At 42.4% G+C, this 16722-nt stretch overlaps 1 protein-coding gene across 1 annotated transcript; it reads left to right on the plus strand.

The window, feature by feature from the left end:
- Nucleotides 1-1548: 1548 nt before the first annotated feature.
- LOC144712717 (Tetratricopeptide repeat (TPR)-like superfamily protein) lies at nt 1549-16471 on the plus strand. Its single transcript, XM_078586996.1, has 24 exons — nt 1549-1804; nt 2421-2482; nt 3563-3655; nt 6605-6677; nt 7215-7508; nt 7593-7660; nt 8062-8196; nt 8524-8565; nt 8664-9203; nt 9287-9438; nt 9699-10179; nt 10308-10370; nt 10461-10562; nt 10645-10971; nt 11052-11144; nt 11294-11395; nt 11472-11576; nt 11715-11848; nt 12365-12548; nt 13167-13298; nt 13409-13521; nt 13606-13687; nt 13821-15303; nt 16232-16471. Exons 1-23 carry the CDS (start codon nt 1735-1737, stop codon nt 15093-15095), a joined length of 4722 nt encoding a protein of 1573 aa, XP_078443122.1. The 5' UTR covers nt 1549-1734; the 3' UTR covers nt 15096-15303; nt 16232-16471.
- Nucleotides 16472-16722: the final 251 nt, after the last annotated feature.

Genomic DNA, 16722 nt, shown 5'->3' on the forward strand with positions numbered 1-16722 from the left:
AAATAAATAATAATATTAAAGTTGTCAGATGGAGAGTAAGATTTATAAAATTCTCTAAAACGCGGCTTTGATCGCCTTCTGTATTGTTTATCACATGTAGCAGAGTCTTATTGGATATGACGGTCGGATCAGATCCAATCCGACGGCCAGCAGGCGGAGGTTGCGAGATGTCCACGTGGCACGTTCAGAGCCGTCCATCACGCCGATGCGGCCTGTCATTGCCCGCATCCAGACATCCATTTTCTCTGTGGGCCCCACACTGAGAGAGCAACAAGAAAGAGAAGCGCCAGGAGCTAGAGAGAGAATCTAGACAGAGAGAGAATATGACAAGATCTAGAAAGAAAATCTGGAGAGACAAAGAGAAGCTAGGGAGAGAATCGAGAGAGAGAACACGGACAGGATCTAGAGAGAAAACAAAGAGAGAGAAAGAGACAGAAGCTTGATTGAAAAACAGGAGAGAGAGAGAGCCCACAGACAGGATTAGAGAGGGAATCAAGAGAGAGAATGAGACAGAAGGTTGAGTGAAAATAGGATAGAGAGGAGGGAAGCTAGAGAGAGATAGAAGAATCGAGAGAGAGAAATAGTTAAAAGAGATAATCAAGAGTGAGGAAGAAACCGGAGCTGGAGAAATAATCAGAAGAGAGATGGGAGCCAGAGAGAGGAACTAGTAGGAGGAGAATCAACAGAGAAAAAGAGAGGAGATAGAGATAATCAAGTGAGAGAAAGAGAGCAGCGGGAGAGATAATTAAGAGAGAGGAAGAGAGGAGACAGATAATCAAGAGTGAGAAAGAGAGGAGATTGAGATAATCAGGAAAGAGAAAGAGCGGAAGTAGAGATAATCTAGAGAGAAAGGGAGCGGAGGTAAAGATTATCAAGAGAGAGAAAGAGAGGAGGTAGAGATAATCAAGAGAGAGAAAGAGACCGGAAGTAGAGATAATCAAGAGAGAGAAAGAGACCGGAGGTATGGATAATCGAGACAGCGAAACTAGAGGGAGAACCGAGAGAGAGAAGGGGAGAAGGACGTAGAGATAATCAAGAGAGAGAAAGAGACCAGAGTTATAGATAATTAAGAGAGAGAAATTAGAGGGAGAATCGAGAGAGAGAGAAGAGGAGAAGGACGTAGAGATAATCAAGAGAGAGAAAGAGACCGGAGGTAGAGATAATCAAGAGAGAGAAAGAGACCGGAGGTATAGATAATTAAGAGAGAGAAATCAGAGGGAGAATCGAGAGAGAGAGAAGGGGAGAAGGACGTAGAGATAATCAAGAGAGAGAAAAGGGGAGAAGGGGCAGAGATAATCAAGCCAGAGAAACTAGAGGGAGAATCGAGAGAGAGAGAAGGGGAGAAGGACGCAGAGAATAATCAAGAGAGAGAGAAACTAGAGGGAGAATCAAGAGAGAGAGAGGGAAAGAGAGGAGGGCGTCGTGATAATCAAGAGAGAGAAACTAGAGGGAGAATCAAGAGAGAGAAAGAGAGAGGAACGAGCGGCCAGAAATGAACAGAAATCCATGGCAGGGTAAAACCCAAAACCCCCCCTCCTTCTCTCCGCCTTATCCTATCCACGAGGCCTTTCCTTCTTCTCCTTCTCCTTCCTCTTCTCCTCTCTTCCTCTCCTGCTCCTCTGAACAAGTGTTGAGCTAGAGAGAGAGAGAGAGATAGAGTGAGATAGAGATAGAGAGAGAGAGGGAGAAGTGGCATGAAATTGCAGAACTAACACTCAACTGGTTGAGCTCTCAATGGCGCCCAAGACCGGCCGCGGCAAGGGAGGCAAGGCAAAAGGCGAGAAGAAGAAGAAGGAAGAGAAAGGTCTGCATCTCTCTTCTTTCTCTCTCTAACCTCCTCCTTCTTCTGGACCTCCGTCTGTCTGTCTGTCTGTCTGTCTGTCTGTCTCTCTCTCTCTATTGTCTCTCTCATTGAATTCATCCTCTCTCTTTCTAATCTTCATCTTCTTCTTCCTCCCGACTTTCATCGGTTTCATCGACCACAATATCGTCTCTTCTTCTCTCTCTCTCTATCTCTATGTCTCTCTCTCTCTATCTCTCTATCTCTATGTCTCTATGTCTCTCTCTATCTCTATCTCTCTACGTCTCTCTCTATCTCTATCTATCTATCTATCTATCTCCCTATCTCTATCCCTCTATCTCTCTATGTCTCTCTCTATCTCTCTATCTCTATCTGTCTATGTCTCTCTCTATCTCTATTTCTCTATCTCTCTATCTCTATCTCTATCTCTCTCTCTCTATGTCTCTCTCCATATCTCCATCTCTATCTCTCTCTGTCTCTCTATCTCTATCTCTCTATGTATCTCTCTATCTCTATCTCTCTATGTATCTCTCTATCTCTATCTCTGTCTCTCTATGTATCTCTCTATCTCTATCTCTCTATGTCTCTCTCTAACCTTCATTGTTCACCTTATCCTCAGTTGTTCCTGCCGCCATTGACATCACTGTAACGACACCGAATGAGGCGCAGGTCATTCTCAAGGTAATCCATCTATTCATTCTTCTTCCTCCTCTTCAACTTTTGCTTCGTCTTGTTTTGCTTCAATCTTCATCTTTATCACCTTCTTCGTATACTTGTTCTTAATCTTCTTCTTCTTCTTCTCATTCTTTATCTTATCCTTCTTATTAATCTTCATCTTCTTTATCCTCTTCTTCTTCTTCTCATTCTTTATCTTATCCTTCTTCTTATTAATCTTCATCTTCTTAATCTTCATCTTATCCTTCGCCTTATTTAATTCTTTTTTTCTTCTTAATCCTCTTAAACATCTTCACTTTCTTCATCTTCATAATCATAATCACCACCGTCATCTTCTTTCTTCTTCATTATCATCATTCTTTTCTTCTTCTTCTTTTTTCCTCTTCATTATCATCACCATCATCATCATCATCATCATCATCATCTTCTTCTTCTTCTTCTTTTTTCCTCTTCATTATCATCACCATCATCATCATCATCATCATCATCTTCTTCTTCTTCTTCTTCTTTCTTCTTCATTATCATCACCATCATCATCATCTTCTTCTTCTTCATTATCTTCACCATCATCTGCTTCTTTCTTCCTCATTATCATCATCATTTTCTTCTTCTGCTTCTTCTTTATTCTTCATTATCATCATTATGATCATTATCATCATCATCATCATCATCATCTTCTTCTTCTTTCTTTCTTAATTCATTATCATCATCCTCGTCATCTTCTTCTTGTTTTCTCTTCTTCATTATCATCACCATCATCATCATCATCATCATCATCATATTCTTCTTCTCCTTTCTTGATCATTATCATCACCATCATCATCATCATCTTCTTATTATTCATCATCATCATCATCTTCCTTCTCCGTTATAACCAGAAAACTCATCATCAAATTGACAAATTCGTCCTTCTCGTTCGCCGTCTCAAACTTTTTCAAAGATCTTCATCGTGTTCATCGGATCGAGGGATTTCTCTGGTTTTCTCCGCCGAAGAGAGAGAAACACAGAGAGAAAGAGAGTTAGAGAGAGAGAGAGATGAAGAGAGAGAAAGAGGGCATTGATTTTGAGGAGCTGAATTGATTTCAGGGAATCTCCACCGACAGACTTGTCGATGTCCGCAGGCTCGTCGCATCGCATGCCGCCACCTGCCATCTCACGAGCTTCTCACTCTCCCACTCGGTAATCCCTTCGCCCTTACCTAGAGCGAGAAACTCCTCCCTCTGCACTTCTCTCTCTCTCTCTCTCTCTCTCTCTCTCTCTTCCCACCCTTCTTCTCTCCTGCCGAATGTAGAGAGAGAGAGAGAGAAGCGAAGGCGGACCCAGTTTCTCTCTCTCCTCCCTCCCCTCTTCTATCCAGCCGGATGTAGAGAGAGAGAGAGAAACTGGGTCCGCCTTCGCTTCTCTCTCTCTTCCCACCCTTCTTCTATCCAGCCGGATGTAGAGAGAGAGAGAAACTTGCTTTGTCTTCACTTCTTTCTCTCTCCCTCTCTATTCCCACCCTTCTTCTCTTCGCCAATTATAGAGAGAGAAACTTGGTTCGTCTTCACTTCTTTCTCTCTCTCTCTCTTCCCACATTTCTTCTCTTCGCCAATTGTAGAGAGAGAAATTTGCTTCGTCTTCACTTCTTTCTCTCCCTCTCTCTTCCGACCCTTCTTCTCTTCGCCAATTTTAGAGAGAGAAACTTGCTTCGTCTTCACTTCTTTCTCTCCCTCTCTCTTCCGACCCTTCTTCTCTTCGCCAATTTTAGAGAGAGAAACTTGCTTCGTCTTCACTTCTTTCTCTCTCCCTATCTCTTTCCATCCTCTCGCCCGAAGAAATCGGCTCCGCCTTAACTTCTCTCTCTCTCTTCCCATCCTTCTCTCCGACTTCTCTCTCTCTCTCTTTCTACGCATCTTCTATCCGCCGAATGTAGAGAAAGAAACTTGCTGTGCCTTTATTCTACATCTCTCTCTCTTCCAACCCTTTTTTTCTTCGCCGATTGTAGAGAGAGAAACTTCCCTTCGTCTTCACTTCTCTCCCCCGAAGAAATCGGCTCCACCTTCACTTCTCTCTCTCTCTCTCTTCCCGCGCATCTTCTCTGATGGCCTTTCATTCTGTCTTTTTCTGTCCGTGACACCTCTTTCCCTTCGGCGGAAACTACAGTGAGAGAGGAAAACCTCTGTCGATTCTCTTTCCTCTCCGGCTATGCATTGCATGGCCCTTAGAGAGAGACTGGGTGTGCATTCTCTCTCTCTCTCTCCTTGTTTCTCTCTCCTACAAACTTACCCACTTGCGTTTTATATCATATGTGATCAGAGATGAGGGAGTAGACCCCTTCCTCTCTCTCTCTCTCTCTGTTTCTCTCTCATCTGAGAATGCACAGCACGTATTCTTATCCGTGCAGTGATGAGAGGGTAGATCTCCTCTGTTTCTTTGTTTCTCTCTCTTCTGAGTGCAATGACGAGAGTGCACATTGATAAGTTTTTTTTCTTCTACGCCAGATGAGAGAGGAAGAAAGTGCTGTTTCTCTCTCTTCTCCCTCTTTCTCTCTCCACGCCTCACTTCCCTTTCTCAGAAGACTGATCCTTTTTGTCTTGTTCTCTCTCTAAGCCTCACTACCCTCTCTCAGAAGAGTGATCCTTTATGTCTTGTTCTCTCTTCTCCCTCTCTCAGAATACTGATCCTTTTTCTCTTGTTCTCTCTTCTCTCTCTTTCTCTCTCTAAGCCTTACTACCCTTTATCATAAGACTGATCCCCTTTGTCTTGTTCTCTCTCTTCTCCCTCTTTCTCTCTCTAAGCCTCACTACCCTTTCTCAGAAGACTGATCCTTTTTGTTTTGTTCTCTCTCTTCTCTCTATTTCTCTCTCTAAGCATCGCTACCCTTTCTCAGAATACTGTTCCTTTTTCTCTTGTTCTCTCTCTTCTCCCTCTTTCTCTCTCTAAGCCTCACTGCCCTTTCTCAGAAGACTGATCGTTTTCCTCTTGTTCTTCTTTCTTTGTTTCTCTCTCTTCTGAGTGCACAGGGATGAGTTGTTTTCATTTTCTTGGGCAAGATGAGAGAGAGGTGTTGGAAAAAGAGTAAAATCTAAAATAAGTTCACAGCAAATAGCCTCTTTCTCGCTCTACTCCTTTCTCATCTTTCTTAGAGGACTGATCCATTTCTCTGGTTCGTATCTTCTAGAAAGAAAAAGTCTAGGCAGACTCTCTCTCTCTCTCTCTCTCTCTCTCTCTTCGTTTCTATCTCTTTGTAGGATAACCGATAATGATTTTATCTTTCTACTTTTGATGAGGGAAAAGTCACAACCAATGCCCTATCTTTTTCAGTTCGTTCTGATAAGACTGCTCTTTCTCTCTCTAGATTTCATCCCCTTTGGAAAGCAAAAGAAAGAAGACTGTCTCTCTCTCTCTTCGTTTCTCTCTCTTCGTAGGAAACCCAAGGATTGATAAAAGAAGGCAATAAATGGAGAGGTGGAGAGAGAGAGGGGGGATATCTCACAACCATATTCTGTAGAGAGAGAGAAATGAGGGCAGACCCTCTCTCTCTCTTCGTTTCTCTCTCTTCTTTTGATGAGGGAAAGTCATAACCAATACCCTTTCTCTCTCTATACTATCCTGTTCTCTCTGAGAAGACAGCTCTATCTCTCTCTAAATTCCATCCCCTTTTGAGAGCCAACCAAAAACAGACTCTCTCTCTCTTCGTTTTTATCTCTCTTCTACTTTAGAGGGAGGTGGAGAGAGAGGGAGATGTCTCAACCATTTCCTTCTTTCTCTCTCTAAACTTCCTTTGTTCTCCCTCTCTAGAATCGTGACTGAATTCATCACTCCCTCTTTTTAGATAGTACCATCTCATGTGACTCTCTCTATACATTTTTTTTTCTCTCTCTCTCTAGAATCGAGAAAGAATTCATCACTTTCTCTCTCTTTAGATAGTGCCCTCTCATGTGCCTTTCTCTCTCTACACTTCCCTGTTCTCTCTCTAGAATCGAGACAAAATTCATTACTTTCTCTCTCTTTAGATAGTACCCTCTCATGTGCCTATCTCTCTCTACAGTTCCCTGTTTTCTCTCTCTAGAATCGAGACAGAATTGACCACTTTCTCTCTCTTAGAAAGTATCTTCTCATGTGCGTTTCTCTCTCATCCCTATGCAGACAAGAGGAAGCAGGCTTGGAGACGCAGTGGAAGTCTCTTCTCTCAAACCCTGCCTGCTAAAGATCGCTCACGGTCAGTTCAAATTAAATCCTAGCCGTTAATTTCTTAGTCCTCGTGTTGAGATCCCCGTCAGTGCGACATCGGACGGCTGAAATCGCACGACTGTCCACATCTGTTTTTTGTTAATGACTTTACTCCGATAACCTTTTTGTCTTTTATCTTTTATTGCTGCCTTTTTTTGGCCTTCTCTCTTTACTCCGAGAGCCCTCGTTTTCATCGTCATATTTTGGGGTTTAATGCTAAGATTTTATTTAGGATTAATACTTTATTTATAAGATCTCATCGATATTGGTGAATAAACATGATTTTAATAAATAATTTAGATAATATTACACGACGAGTAATGCCTCGTGATGTCTCGCTTGGTCCCTACTTATCATTTATCTTTTATTTGTGCCCTTTTTTGGTATTGGCTCTCTAATACCCTTCAAAGTATCCGAACGGATATGAATTATCGTTAAAACCCTAGAAAACAGTGCTTTAAAAAGAAAAACCCTTGAAATTTAAAATTTAATAGATCGGACATTTTGTGCCTATAAATAAGTGCAGAGGAGTACGGGACCGAGAGAAGCGTAAAAGAACATGTACGGCGGTTGCTGGACATCGTCGCCAGCACGAACAATTTCAAAAAGCAGCAGCAGAAGATCGCGAAGAAGCAGCAGATCGCCGCGAACGCGAAATCGATCGCTTCTCCGGGAAGTGGCAATGGATCTTCATCGCCGACGGAAGATGAAATTCCAGCGATCTCGGAGAAGTTTGACATGGCGGCGATTCAGCCGACGCCGAGGCTTAGCGAGTTCTACGATTTCTTCTCGCTGTCGCACGTCAGCTCCCCCGTTCAATGTGAGTTTCCGGTCTCGTTTTGTGATCAGATTGGGGAATTAACGGTTTGATGGAATATATTGTGGTTTGATCCATCGGATGTAGATATTAAGAGGCTTGGGAACTCGGTTGATGCTGCGGACAGGCAGGAAGGAGATTACTTCGAGTTGGAGGTGAGACGATTCTCAAATTGCTTTCGTTTTATTTTTGAAAGAGATGGCGAGGGAGAATTGTTTTTTTGTCATTTGTGGTTGGTCGTCTTCCTTTCTTGGTCATGGAAATTATCATCTCTTTGTGGATTGATGTTGTCTACTGGCGAATTTGATCATGCGTATTCTCGAACTGTCTTGAATTATGTTCTTTTTTACTGTAAAGCGATGACATAATGCGATTTTTTTTAGTCTCAAAGGTTGGTTTCTAGGTACAGATTAAGGTCGACGATTGGAATTGATATCACAAAGGCCTCGAATTCGATCATTTACCTACTCAGAACGAAATAATGCGAATTATTTTATGTCCTTGATAAATATTAAAGGCTTCTTCTTTTACTCATGGAAGTTGTGATGTCTTGCAGATTAAGGTCTGTAATGGCAAAGTGATCACCGTCATGGCATCCGTCAAAGGGTTCCGAGTGACAGGTTCAAAGCAGATTCACCAGAGTCATACCCTGGTAGATCTTTTGCGCCAAGTGAGCCGGGGATTCTCAAACGTGAGTGCTCAAGTTTCCATTTACATTTCTGTCCTCTCTGTCTTTGATGCAATCACCCCTCCAAGGGTATTTTGGTCATTTCCTGTACCTAAAAAAATTCCCTTAAAGTACATGTTGCGAGAATCATTTTGAAGTTTTCTCTCCCAAAGAAGTCCTAAATCTCTCTTCTCGCTGACGATCTTAATTCAGACATCTCCCTCTCTTCCCAATCTCTCCTTCTAGATAATTCCTAAATCAAAGATTGTATCCTACTTATCCAACTGGGATCCTATCATATCTACTTAAGCTGCTTCCTTTTTACACTTATTTCCTCTGAATCACATGCAGGCTTATGAGTTGCTCATGAAGGCTTTTGAAGAGCACAACAAGGTACAAATACTCATTAATCCATTGAAAAAATAGAGTATAACTTCTTAATTCAATCTACTTTTCCAACTAAAAGGCTAAAACTATTCCAAAATTTTCAGTTTGGTAATCTCCCATTTGGGTTCCGCGCCAATACATGGTTAGTTCCTCCAGTTTTCCTCGATTCCCAGTCTACCAAAACTCCGTCACTGCCACTAGAAGACGAGAACTGGGGGGGTAATGGAGGTGGACAAGGAAGAGACAGTAAGCACTCTCGGAGGAAGTGGGCTTCAGATTTTGAAGCCATTGCGTCTCTTTCCTGCAAAACAGAGGAAGAGAGGTTGTCACGAGATAGGAAGGCTTTCTTATTGCATAATCTATTCGTCGACACAGCTATCATCAAGGCAGTTTCCAAAATCCAGCAACTTTACCGGGGTGAACTTTCTCCATCAAACTCCACTTCGGAAGCTCTGTCAGGCTCAATTCTGCATGAAGAGTGCATTGGGGACATGATCATATCAATCAAAAGAGACATTGGTGATGCTGGCGTCAAGAAAGCGGATAGGATTGATGAGGTGCAATCATCAGGATTGCCTGTTGTGGAGATCACCCAGAGAAATCTTCTCAAGGGTTTGACAGCCGATGAAAATGTAGTTTTCCATGTAAGCTGTTCTCCGAGTGTGGCCTTTTTTCTTCTAAAATGAAATGAAAATTTGAACTAATTGAGTGTCTGGTGAGATTTCAGGATACTGCGACTTTGGGTGTTGTCATCGTCAGGCACTGCGGTTACACAGCCACTGTGAAAGTCCCACAAGAAGGAAAAAAGAGCCAATCCGGGTCCGATATTGTGATCGAAGACCAACCAGATGGAGGAGCCAACGCTTTGAATCTGAACAGGTCTTTTTCATGGAGTAAACTTGAATTAAATATGGAACCTTGCTTCTTCCCAAAACTTGGAGTATTTTGTGACGCATATAAGCTGAAAATGGATTATGCCAACCCAACATCTTCTTTTAAACATTCATAGAATTACAAATTCAGTCCAAATAAGAACATTGACGAAAACCATTTTTATCTGCCATATAATAAAAAACAAATTTCGGTTTTCCTGAGTGACTACTTACCCATTCACACTCTTTCTTAATTGTTGTGTACAGCTTAAGGCTTCTTCTCCAGAAATTCAGCTCCGAGTCTTCATCAGAAAGTCAGGGTTCCTCTGAGTCTGATGAAGGAAGAGAATCTGCAGAGTTGTTAGTTAAAATCGTGATCCGTGAAAGTTTGACGAGTCTGGAGAAGGGCGTTGAGGATTCAGAGAACGCCATCAGATGGGAACTTGGTTCCAGCTGGATGCAACATCTGCAGAAGAAGGATACTCCGGCGACTGAGCCTTCTAAGAACAGTTCAGAGGCTGCCGTTGTGGAGGAGCTATCTGTCAGAGGCCTTGGCATGAAATTTGAACCCTTGAAGAAGATAAAGAAGAAGTCAGATTCGGATCTAAACAAGAACACTGGGACGGGAGCAGTAGAAGGAGATAGATTAGAGACAGGAGAATCTATTGAAGAAGTTGAATTACAAAAAGTTTTGTCTGAAGAAGCATTCCTGCGTTTAAAAGAATCAGGAACTGGTCTACACTTAAAGGTCTTCAGATCAACACCAGTTATCTGTTTTTGCCATCTTTAAATCTCGTCTTCAAGTTTCATAAAAAATAGAGCGAGAGCTCTCAATCTTATACTGTGCCTTACCGTTCTTATGATTGGAACTGGCAGTCTCTGGATGAACTAACCAAGATGGCACAGGAGTACTATCATCAGATTGCGCTCCCTAAATTGGTAATTTAGAAAACAATACAATGTTATTTGCGGCTAGAAAAGTTCTTTTTAATAGAAATCAGTTTCAAGCTAAACGCTTTATTCCAACAGGTCGCTGACTTCGCATCACTTGAACTCTCTCCTGTTGATGGTCGCACTCTTACTGACTTCATGCACATGAGGGGACTCAAAATATCTTCCTTGGGACGTGTGGTGAGCAAAAAACGATTTCCAACGACCTGGTTTACCCACCCCTTCCTGTTTCTTAATTGATTTTTTTTTCTGTGACCAACAGATTGAACTTGCTGAGAAGCTCCCTCATATTCAATCTCTATGCATACATGAGATGGTGACAAGGGCGTTTAAGCACATCTTACTGGCTGTCATTGCTAGGGCTGGGAATGGGTCAAGTCTTTCTGCGGCAATAGCCACAGCTCTGAATTTCTTGTTTCGTTCCTCAGAGAAAGGCGATGACAACAACCAGGCTGATGATGATGACAGTGATAATGCACTCAGGATGAAATGGTTAAGGGCTTTTATTTCCAAGAGGTATCGTTGGGAGTTGAAAAACGAGTTCCCCTTTTTGAGAAAATTTATTCTCCTACGGGGGCTCTGCCACAAGGTTAGTTTGTTGAACCAGCTTGCTTTTTATAGGATTGATCCACAGCCTTTTTCCCACTCATTGGATTTTAATGATTGTAGGTTGGGCTGGAAATGGCGCCCAGAGACTATGACATGGACAGTGCAAGCCCATTTGATAAGACTGACATCATCGGCATCGTTCCTGTCTGTAAGGTAATTTTGAATGGCCTGCTGTGTAAATCCTTATATAGTAATAGGAAGCCTAAAAGCAAATTACAGAGAGACCCGTTTTAAATGTAAGATGAATTAAATTCTTGTTGCAGTCAAATCTTATCAATATTTTTTTAAAAATGTTGTTGTAGCATGTCGCTTGTTCATCTGCGGATGGGAGAAATTTGTTAGAATCTTCCAAAACTGCGCTGGACAAAGGAAAGCTGGAGGATGCTGTTAATTTTGGAACAAAGGTGCGAAATTCATTCTATGGTTAAGTTTTCTGCTTGGAAGAGGGGTATAACTTAAATGTTACGTTAATCTGAACAGGCGCTGTCCAAGATTATTGCTGTCTGTGGGCCTTATCATCGGATGACAGCGGGTGCTTACAGTCTTTTGGCTGTCGTACTTTATCACACTGGAGATTTTAATCAGGTATTTCCTTGAATATACTAGTCTTTGTCAGAGAATGGAAGAAACTGGTGCTGCTATTGGATATTTCTTGTCTTTCGTTGAGAAATTATTGTTTTTTTTTGCTTTCTTACCGTGGTTAGTGTTTTGTTTTTCTTTTAGGCCACAATATATCAGCAAAAGGCGCTAGATATTAATGAAAGGGAGCTTGGTCTTGATCATCCTGAGACAATGAAAAGCTATGGGGACCTCTCTGTGTTTTACTATCGTCTCCAGCACATTGAACTAGCTTTGAAGTATGTTCTCTCCTTAAAATCTGGATGAGTTAACTTTAAGTCCCTCTCATCATCTGCATGAGTTAACTTTTAGCCAAACTCTCGTCATCTGTCTATCCTACTTTTAATGTCCCTGAAGTGTTTACCTGTAAACATGTTCTCTGTTGGGTTTCCAGTACAATGTTTATTTGCCCTTTGGAATTTTATCCTCGTGTCCTCAATCACCATTGAAAACGAAGTGGTATAGTATGTAGGTGAAACTTTCTACTCTAGGTTTTCCGTGTCGGATTTTATGGTAGGGGTATTTCTGTATTTTATCTTTTTGATATCTTCATCCGTTTAATATATGTTGCCACCTTGAGAGAATATAATAAAGGGAGTCCTTTTGGCAAGTTGTAGTCTCCTCCAAGTCATGAACTGGTAGAATCATTTAGGTTGTCCGTATCCTTGTCTTCTTGTTCCTTGTGAATTGAGCATAACATTTGTTCTCTATCATGTGTGATGTCAGTTCGTTAATGCCATGTTTGGGTGCCTCAGGTATGCCAACAGGGCGCTCTATCTTCTTCATTTCTGCTGCGGGCTGTCGCATCCCAACTCGGCAGCCACATACATAAATGTTGCTATGATGGAAGAAGGAATGGGAAATGTCCATGTGGCCCTTCGCTATTTGCATGAAGCCCTAAAGTGCAACAAGAGATTATTGGGAGCTGACCACATTCAGGTTTGTCAGGATTCAGTTGACACCCTATTCATGATCGTTCATTTCATTTAATCGGACAATACCGTGTGGAAGATTATTTCGTTCTCTACCATTTTGTTCCAAGTAAATGTGTCTACAGTTTCAATAATTCTCATAGGATTTCATATTTGAGATCTGTAATCCTTATACTCCAAGTAAATGAAATGCTTCATAATTTTCTTGGAACATTCCCGTGTCACGAATTTCTGATTGAATCTGTTGTCAAAATATTCCGAGTAAATGAAAATGTATCCAGGTCTTTCTGTGATTAAAAGAAATACCTTGAAATTTTTTTTTTTCGAAGGCTTTCAATCCTTCTCCCAGATTCTCAAGATCTTGTCCGTAGACTAAAATATTATCTATATATTGGGTGATAGAAACAATAAGTTGAAAAACATTAATGTAGTTTTTCAGTTCCTTTCTGCTTCAATCAGTCTCACAAATTTTCTGACTGATGGTCTATAGATTCCAAGTAAATGAACATTGTCTATACCTTGCCGTGATCGATTCCTTTTCTTCTCCAACCATTCTCATAAATCAACAGATTATACCCAAAATGTACATCAAACTAAACATCATTTCCCGTGTGTTTGATTCCAGACTGCTGCCAGCTACCATGCGATTGCGATTGCTCTTTCTATGATGGATGCCTACTCCCTGAGCATGCAACACGAACAAACCACGCTGCAGATTCTCCAGGCTAAACTGGGCCCAGAAGATCTCCGTACCCAGGTATTATCACTTACTGTTAAACAGTAATCTCTACCCCTTTATTTCAAAAGACAGTAATTCAAGGGTTCCATTCCATATTGGTTACTGATTCGGGTGATTAAATTTCATAGGATGCCGCCGCGTGGCTTGATTATTTTGAGTCTAAGGTCTTGGAACAGCAAGAGGCCGCTCGCAAGGGAATTCCCAAGCCTGATTCCTCCATAGCCAGCAAAGGCCACCTTAGGTAGCGATTAACTTGCTTCTCGCACAATTTCCCTTTAAAATCGACATTCTTTGCACCGTGTTTAAAAATACTTGACGCTTTCAGCGTCTCAGATCTTCTTGATTTCATAAATCCGGATCAAGATGCGAGGGATAGGGACGCCCAGAAAAAGCAACCGCGGGCAAAGGTATTTTACTTGAAACAATCCCATGTTTATTCCCTCGATGAAATATCTGACAAGTATCTGATAAACCTGCTTTTATCTGTCCAGTGTTAAAATTCCAAATCATTTTACATGAATTGATGTTCTTGCTTTTCAGGGCAGCTCCCGGAACTCTCAAGAAACCCCAACCCTAAACGCCGATGAGGTGATCGACGAAGGGGGGAAGTCGTCAGAAATTACCAACGATCTTGGCGACAAGGAAATAGAAATCCCAGCGCAGCTTCAATCTGAACTACCCGACAAACCCACTACACTCGTTCCGAATGAACCCAGTTTTGCAGCAAGCGTGGAAACTGTAGAACCCGACTCAGATGAAGGCTGGCAGGAAGCCATCTCAAGAGGAAGGTCATCGGCAAACACTGCGCACAAAAGGTTTGGAGCCAGGCGGCCAGCCCTCCCCCGGCTTAAGCTGAACGCCTCTTTTCCAGGCGAGGAACACAAGAGAAAACCCATATCGTCGGCGCCAAAGACGACCACCTCGAGAGTTTCCAACAAGGTCTTGACTGATGATACTCCCAAAGTGCAGCAAACAAAAGTGGCAGAACAAGAACCCAGAGCAGAACAGACCCTCAAATCACCTACTTTAATCGCCAGGTTCACTGCAATGGCATCAAAGTCCATCTCCTACAAGGAAGTGGCGGTCTCGCCTCCCGGATCAGTCCTGAAACCAGTCATGGATAAAGCAGGAGAGGCCACCACGGAAGAGGAGATCAAAGATCACCACATTAGTGGGGATCAAAATCAGGAGGGTGAAGAGGGTGTGGAGGAGAAAGGATTGACTCAAGCAGAGACTGATAAAAATGCTGATCCAAGGAAAACAGCAGAGGCCAGCAGACTGAACAGCAAGCTCTCGGCTTCGGCCCCGCCCTTCAATCCAAGCTTAGTGATTCCTCCTCAGTCCCCTTCTTACTACAAGCCGGGGGGCTCCTTCCGGGGGGCTCCTCAGTCCCCTGCCACTGCCGCAGCCGGCAACTCCCCCAGCTCAATGAACCCCCATGCAGCAGAGTTTGTTCCAGGGAAAGTCTCCCCCAAAGCAGGAGGCGATGAGCCGGATGACGAAAACGCGAGAAATGGGAAGGGGAAGAGGCCGAAAGAGTCAGACATGGCCAAGCAGATCCTGCTGAGTTTCATTGTGAAGTCTGTCCAGGACAATTTGGCTCCTCAGGAGAATGGAGGGGAGGAGAGTCCATTGGAGACTGGTGAGGGAGTAAACAAGGAGCCGGTCTCTCCCTTGAAAGAGGAGTCATCGGTGAAGAGCGAGAGTGAGGAGGGGTTCACAAAGGTGGAGAGGAAGAGGAAGAATAAGCAGCAGTTCAGCGGAAGTGTCAATGGTCTCATTGGCCCGCAGTCAATTTGCTCCTCTGCGGGCTGAAATGATCATCCAGAGATGTTCCAAGGGTTTAACCCAAAAAAATTATCAGATGATTGGTGATGATGGATAAGGTGTACAGAGCATGGGGAAATAATCGGCAGTCTTAGATTATTCAATTCGCTCTTCTTCCTAAAAAAATAATAAGAGGGCCCCAAAGATGAGAAGCCGCATCGGAACTCCATGGGAAGAACAATTCATGCCAGAAAAGGTTAGACTTTTTATCTTTTCCTTTGTTATTTGGCCTTTCCCTTTTTAGATGATGTTTCTTTTTTCTTGCATGAGATTGATGCAAGCATCAACTCATGTGAGGGGTAATCCTGCCATTTCATCCCCCAATAAGGGCATTTTGGTCTCTTGGAGGAAATCCAAGAAGAATGAAATGAAGAGGAAGTCCTTAGATATCCTCCTCTATTCTCCATCTAACCTCAATGGACATCCACTCTGATTTTAGATCTTCTCAAAAGGCCCTCCCAGACGAGAAGATTGGAAAATGTTTTTTCGTAGAATTTGTTCATCCATCTTATGGACTAAATGATGGGTTATAATCTGTATAGAATTTGAGTCCAGTAGAGATACAAAGTCGTCCAGTGGTTTTGGATGAGACTGTTTTTTGTCTCTTGCATTTTGATACGATGCCCAACTCTTCTCAAGGGCAGTCCCCTCTTTTCATCTCTTCGTGTTCCCTTCAAATAGGGCAGCCATCCCTTTAGGGGGCCAACCAGGAAGTATTTTTCCCTTGGAAACTCTCGTCTCTTCTCCCTCAACGTTCAAGGTCCCTATCTCCCTCTACGATCCCCATCCCTCCTGATCGTCTCTACCTCACTACGTCTTCAGACGGTTAGTCTTCGATCCCCATCCCTCCTGATCGGCTCTACCTCACTACGTCTTCAGACAGTTAGTCTTCGATCCCCATCCCTCCTGATCATCTCTACCTCACTATGTCTTCAGACGGTTAGTCTTCGATCCCCATCCCTCCCACCTCCATTAGACAGCAAAGTCAGGCACGTCCCCTGAGTGACATATCACTTTTTAAATGTGATTTTTTTTGTTATTTAACTTTCATTGCACTCTATTCAGATGGGCATCTCCGTCCGTCGGAATCTAATTACATTTTATTTATTCTTTCTTGCTTTCAGTGTTCGTTGAAAGGCGTTTCTCAAAAAATAATTGGAGAGACTCCTGCTGCTGCCCGCCCAATCTTTAAAAAAGTTTTTTTTTCCAAGCTCAGATTCTTCATGGAGATTTTCACCGACCGTACTTCTATTGCCACACTAACTCTGATCTGGGTTTCAAAAACTTTCATTATCTTGATTTCCATTTGAAGTCAATTTTTTATTCTATGACGGATGAATGCATGTCAGATGTGCTCTTATTCATATCTCTTGTCTCTATTGTGATGGATACAAGGATATAGCGATAGTCATATTAAGGAATTGAATTTCTTCTGACGGATATAAGGATCAAGGGCTAGATATTTGAAGATAGAGAGATAGATGTAAAATGATTTTTCACCAGAATATACAATATTCTAGAGGGTATGATGATAGATAGAAGTATAAAGTAATCTCTATCCCCTCTTCTTCCTCCTTGTCTCTATCACTATTTGGCATAGATATACATATCTAAA

This window comes from Wolffia australiana, chromosome 15 (assembly GCF_029677425.1).
Source record: "Wolffia australiana isolate 7733 chromosome 15, ASM2967742v1".
Classification (NCBI taxonomy): Eukaryota; Viridiplantae; Streptophyta; class Magnoliopsida; order Alismatales; family Araceae; genus Wolffia; species Wolffia australiana.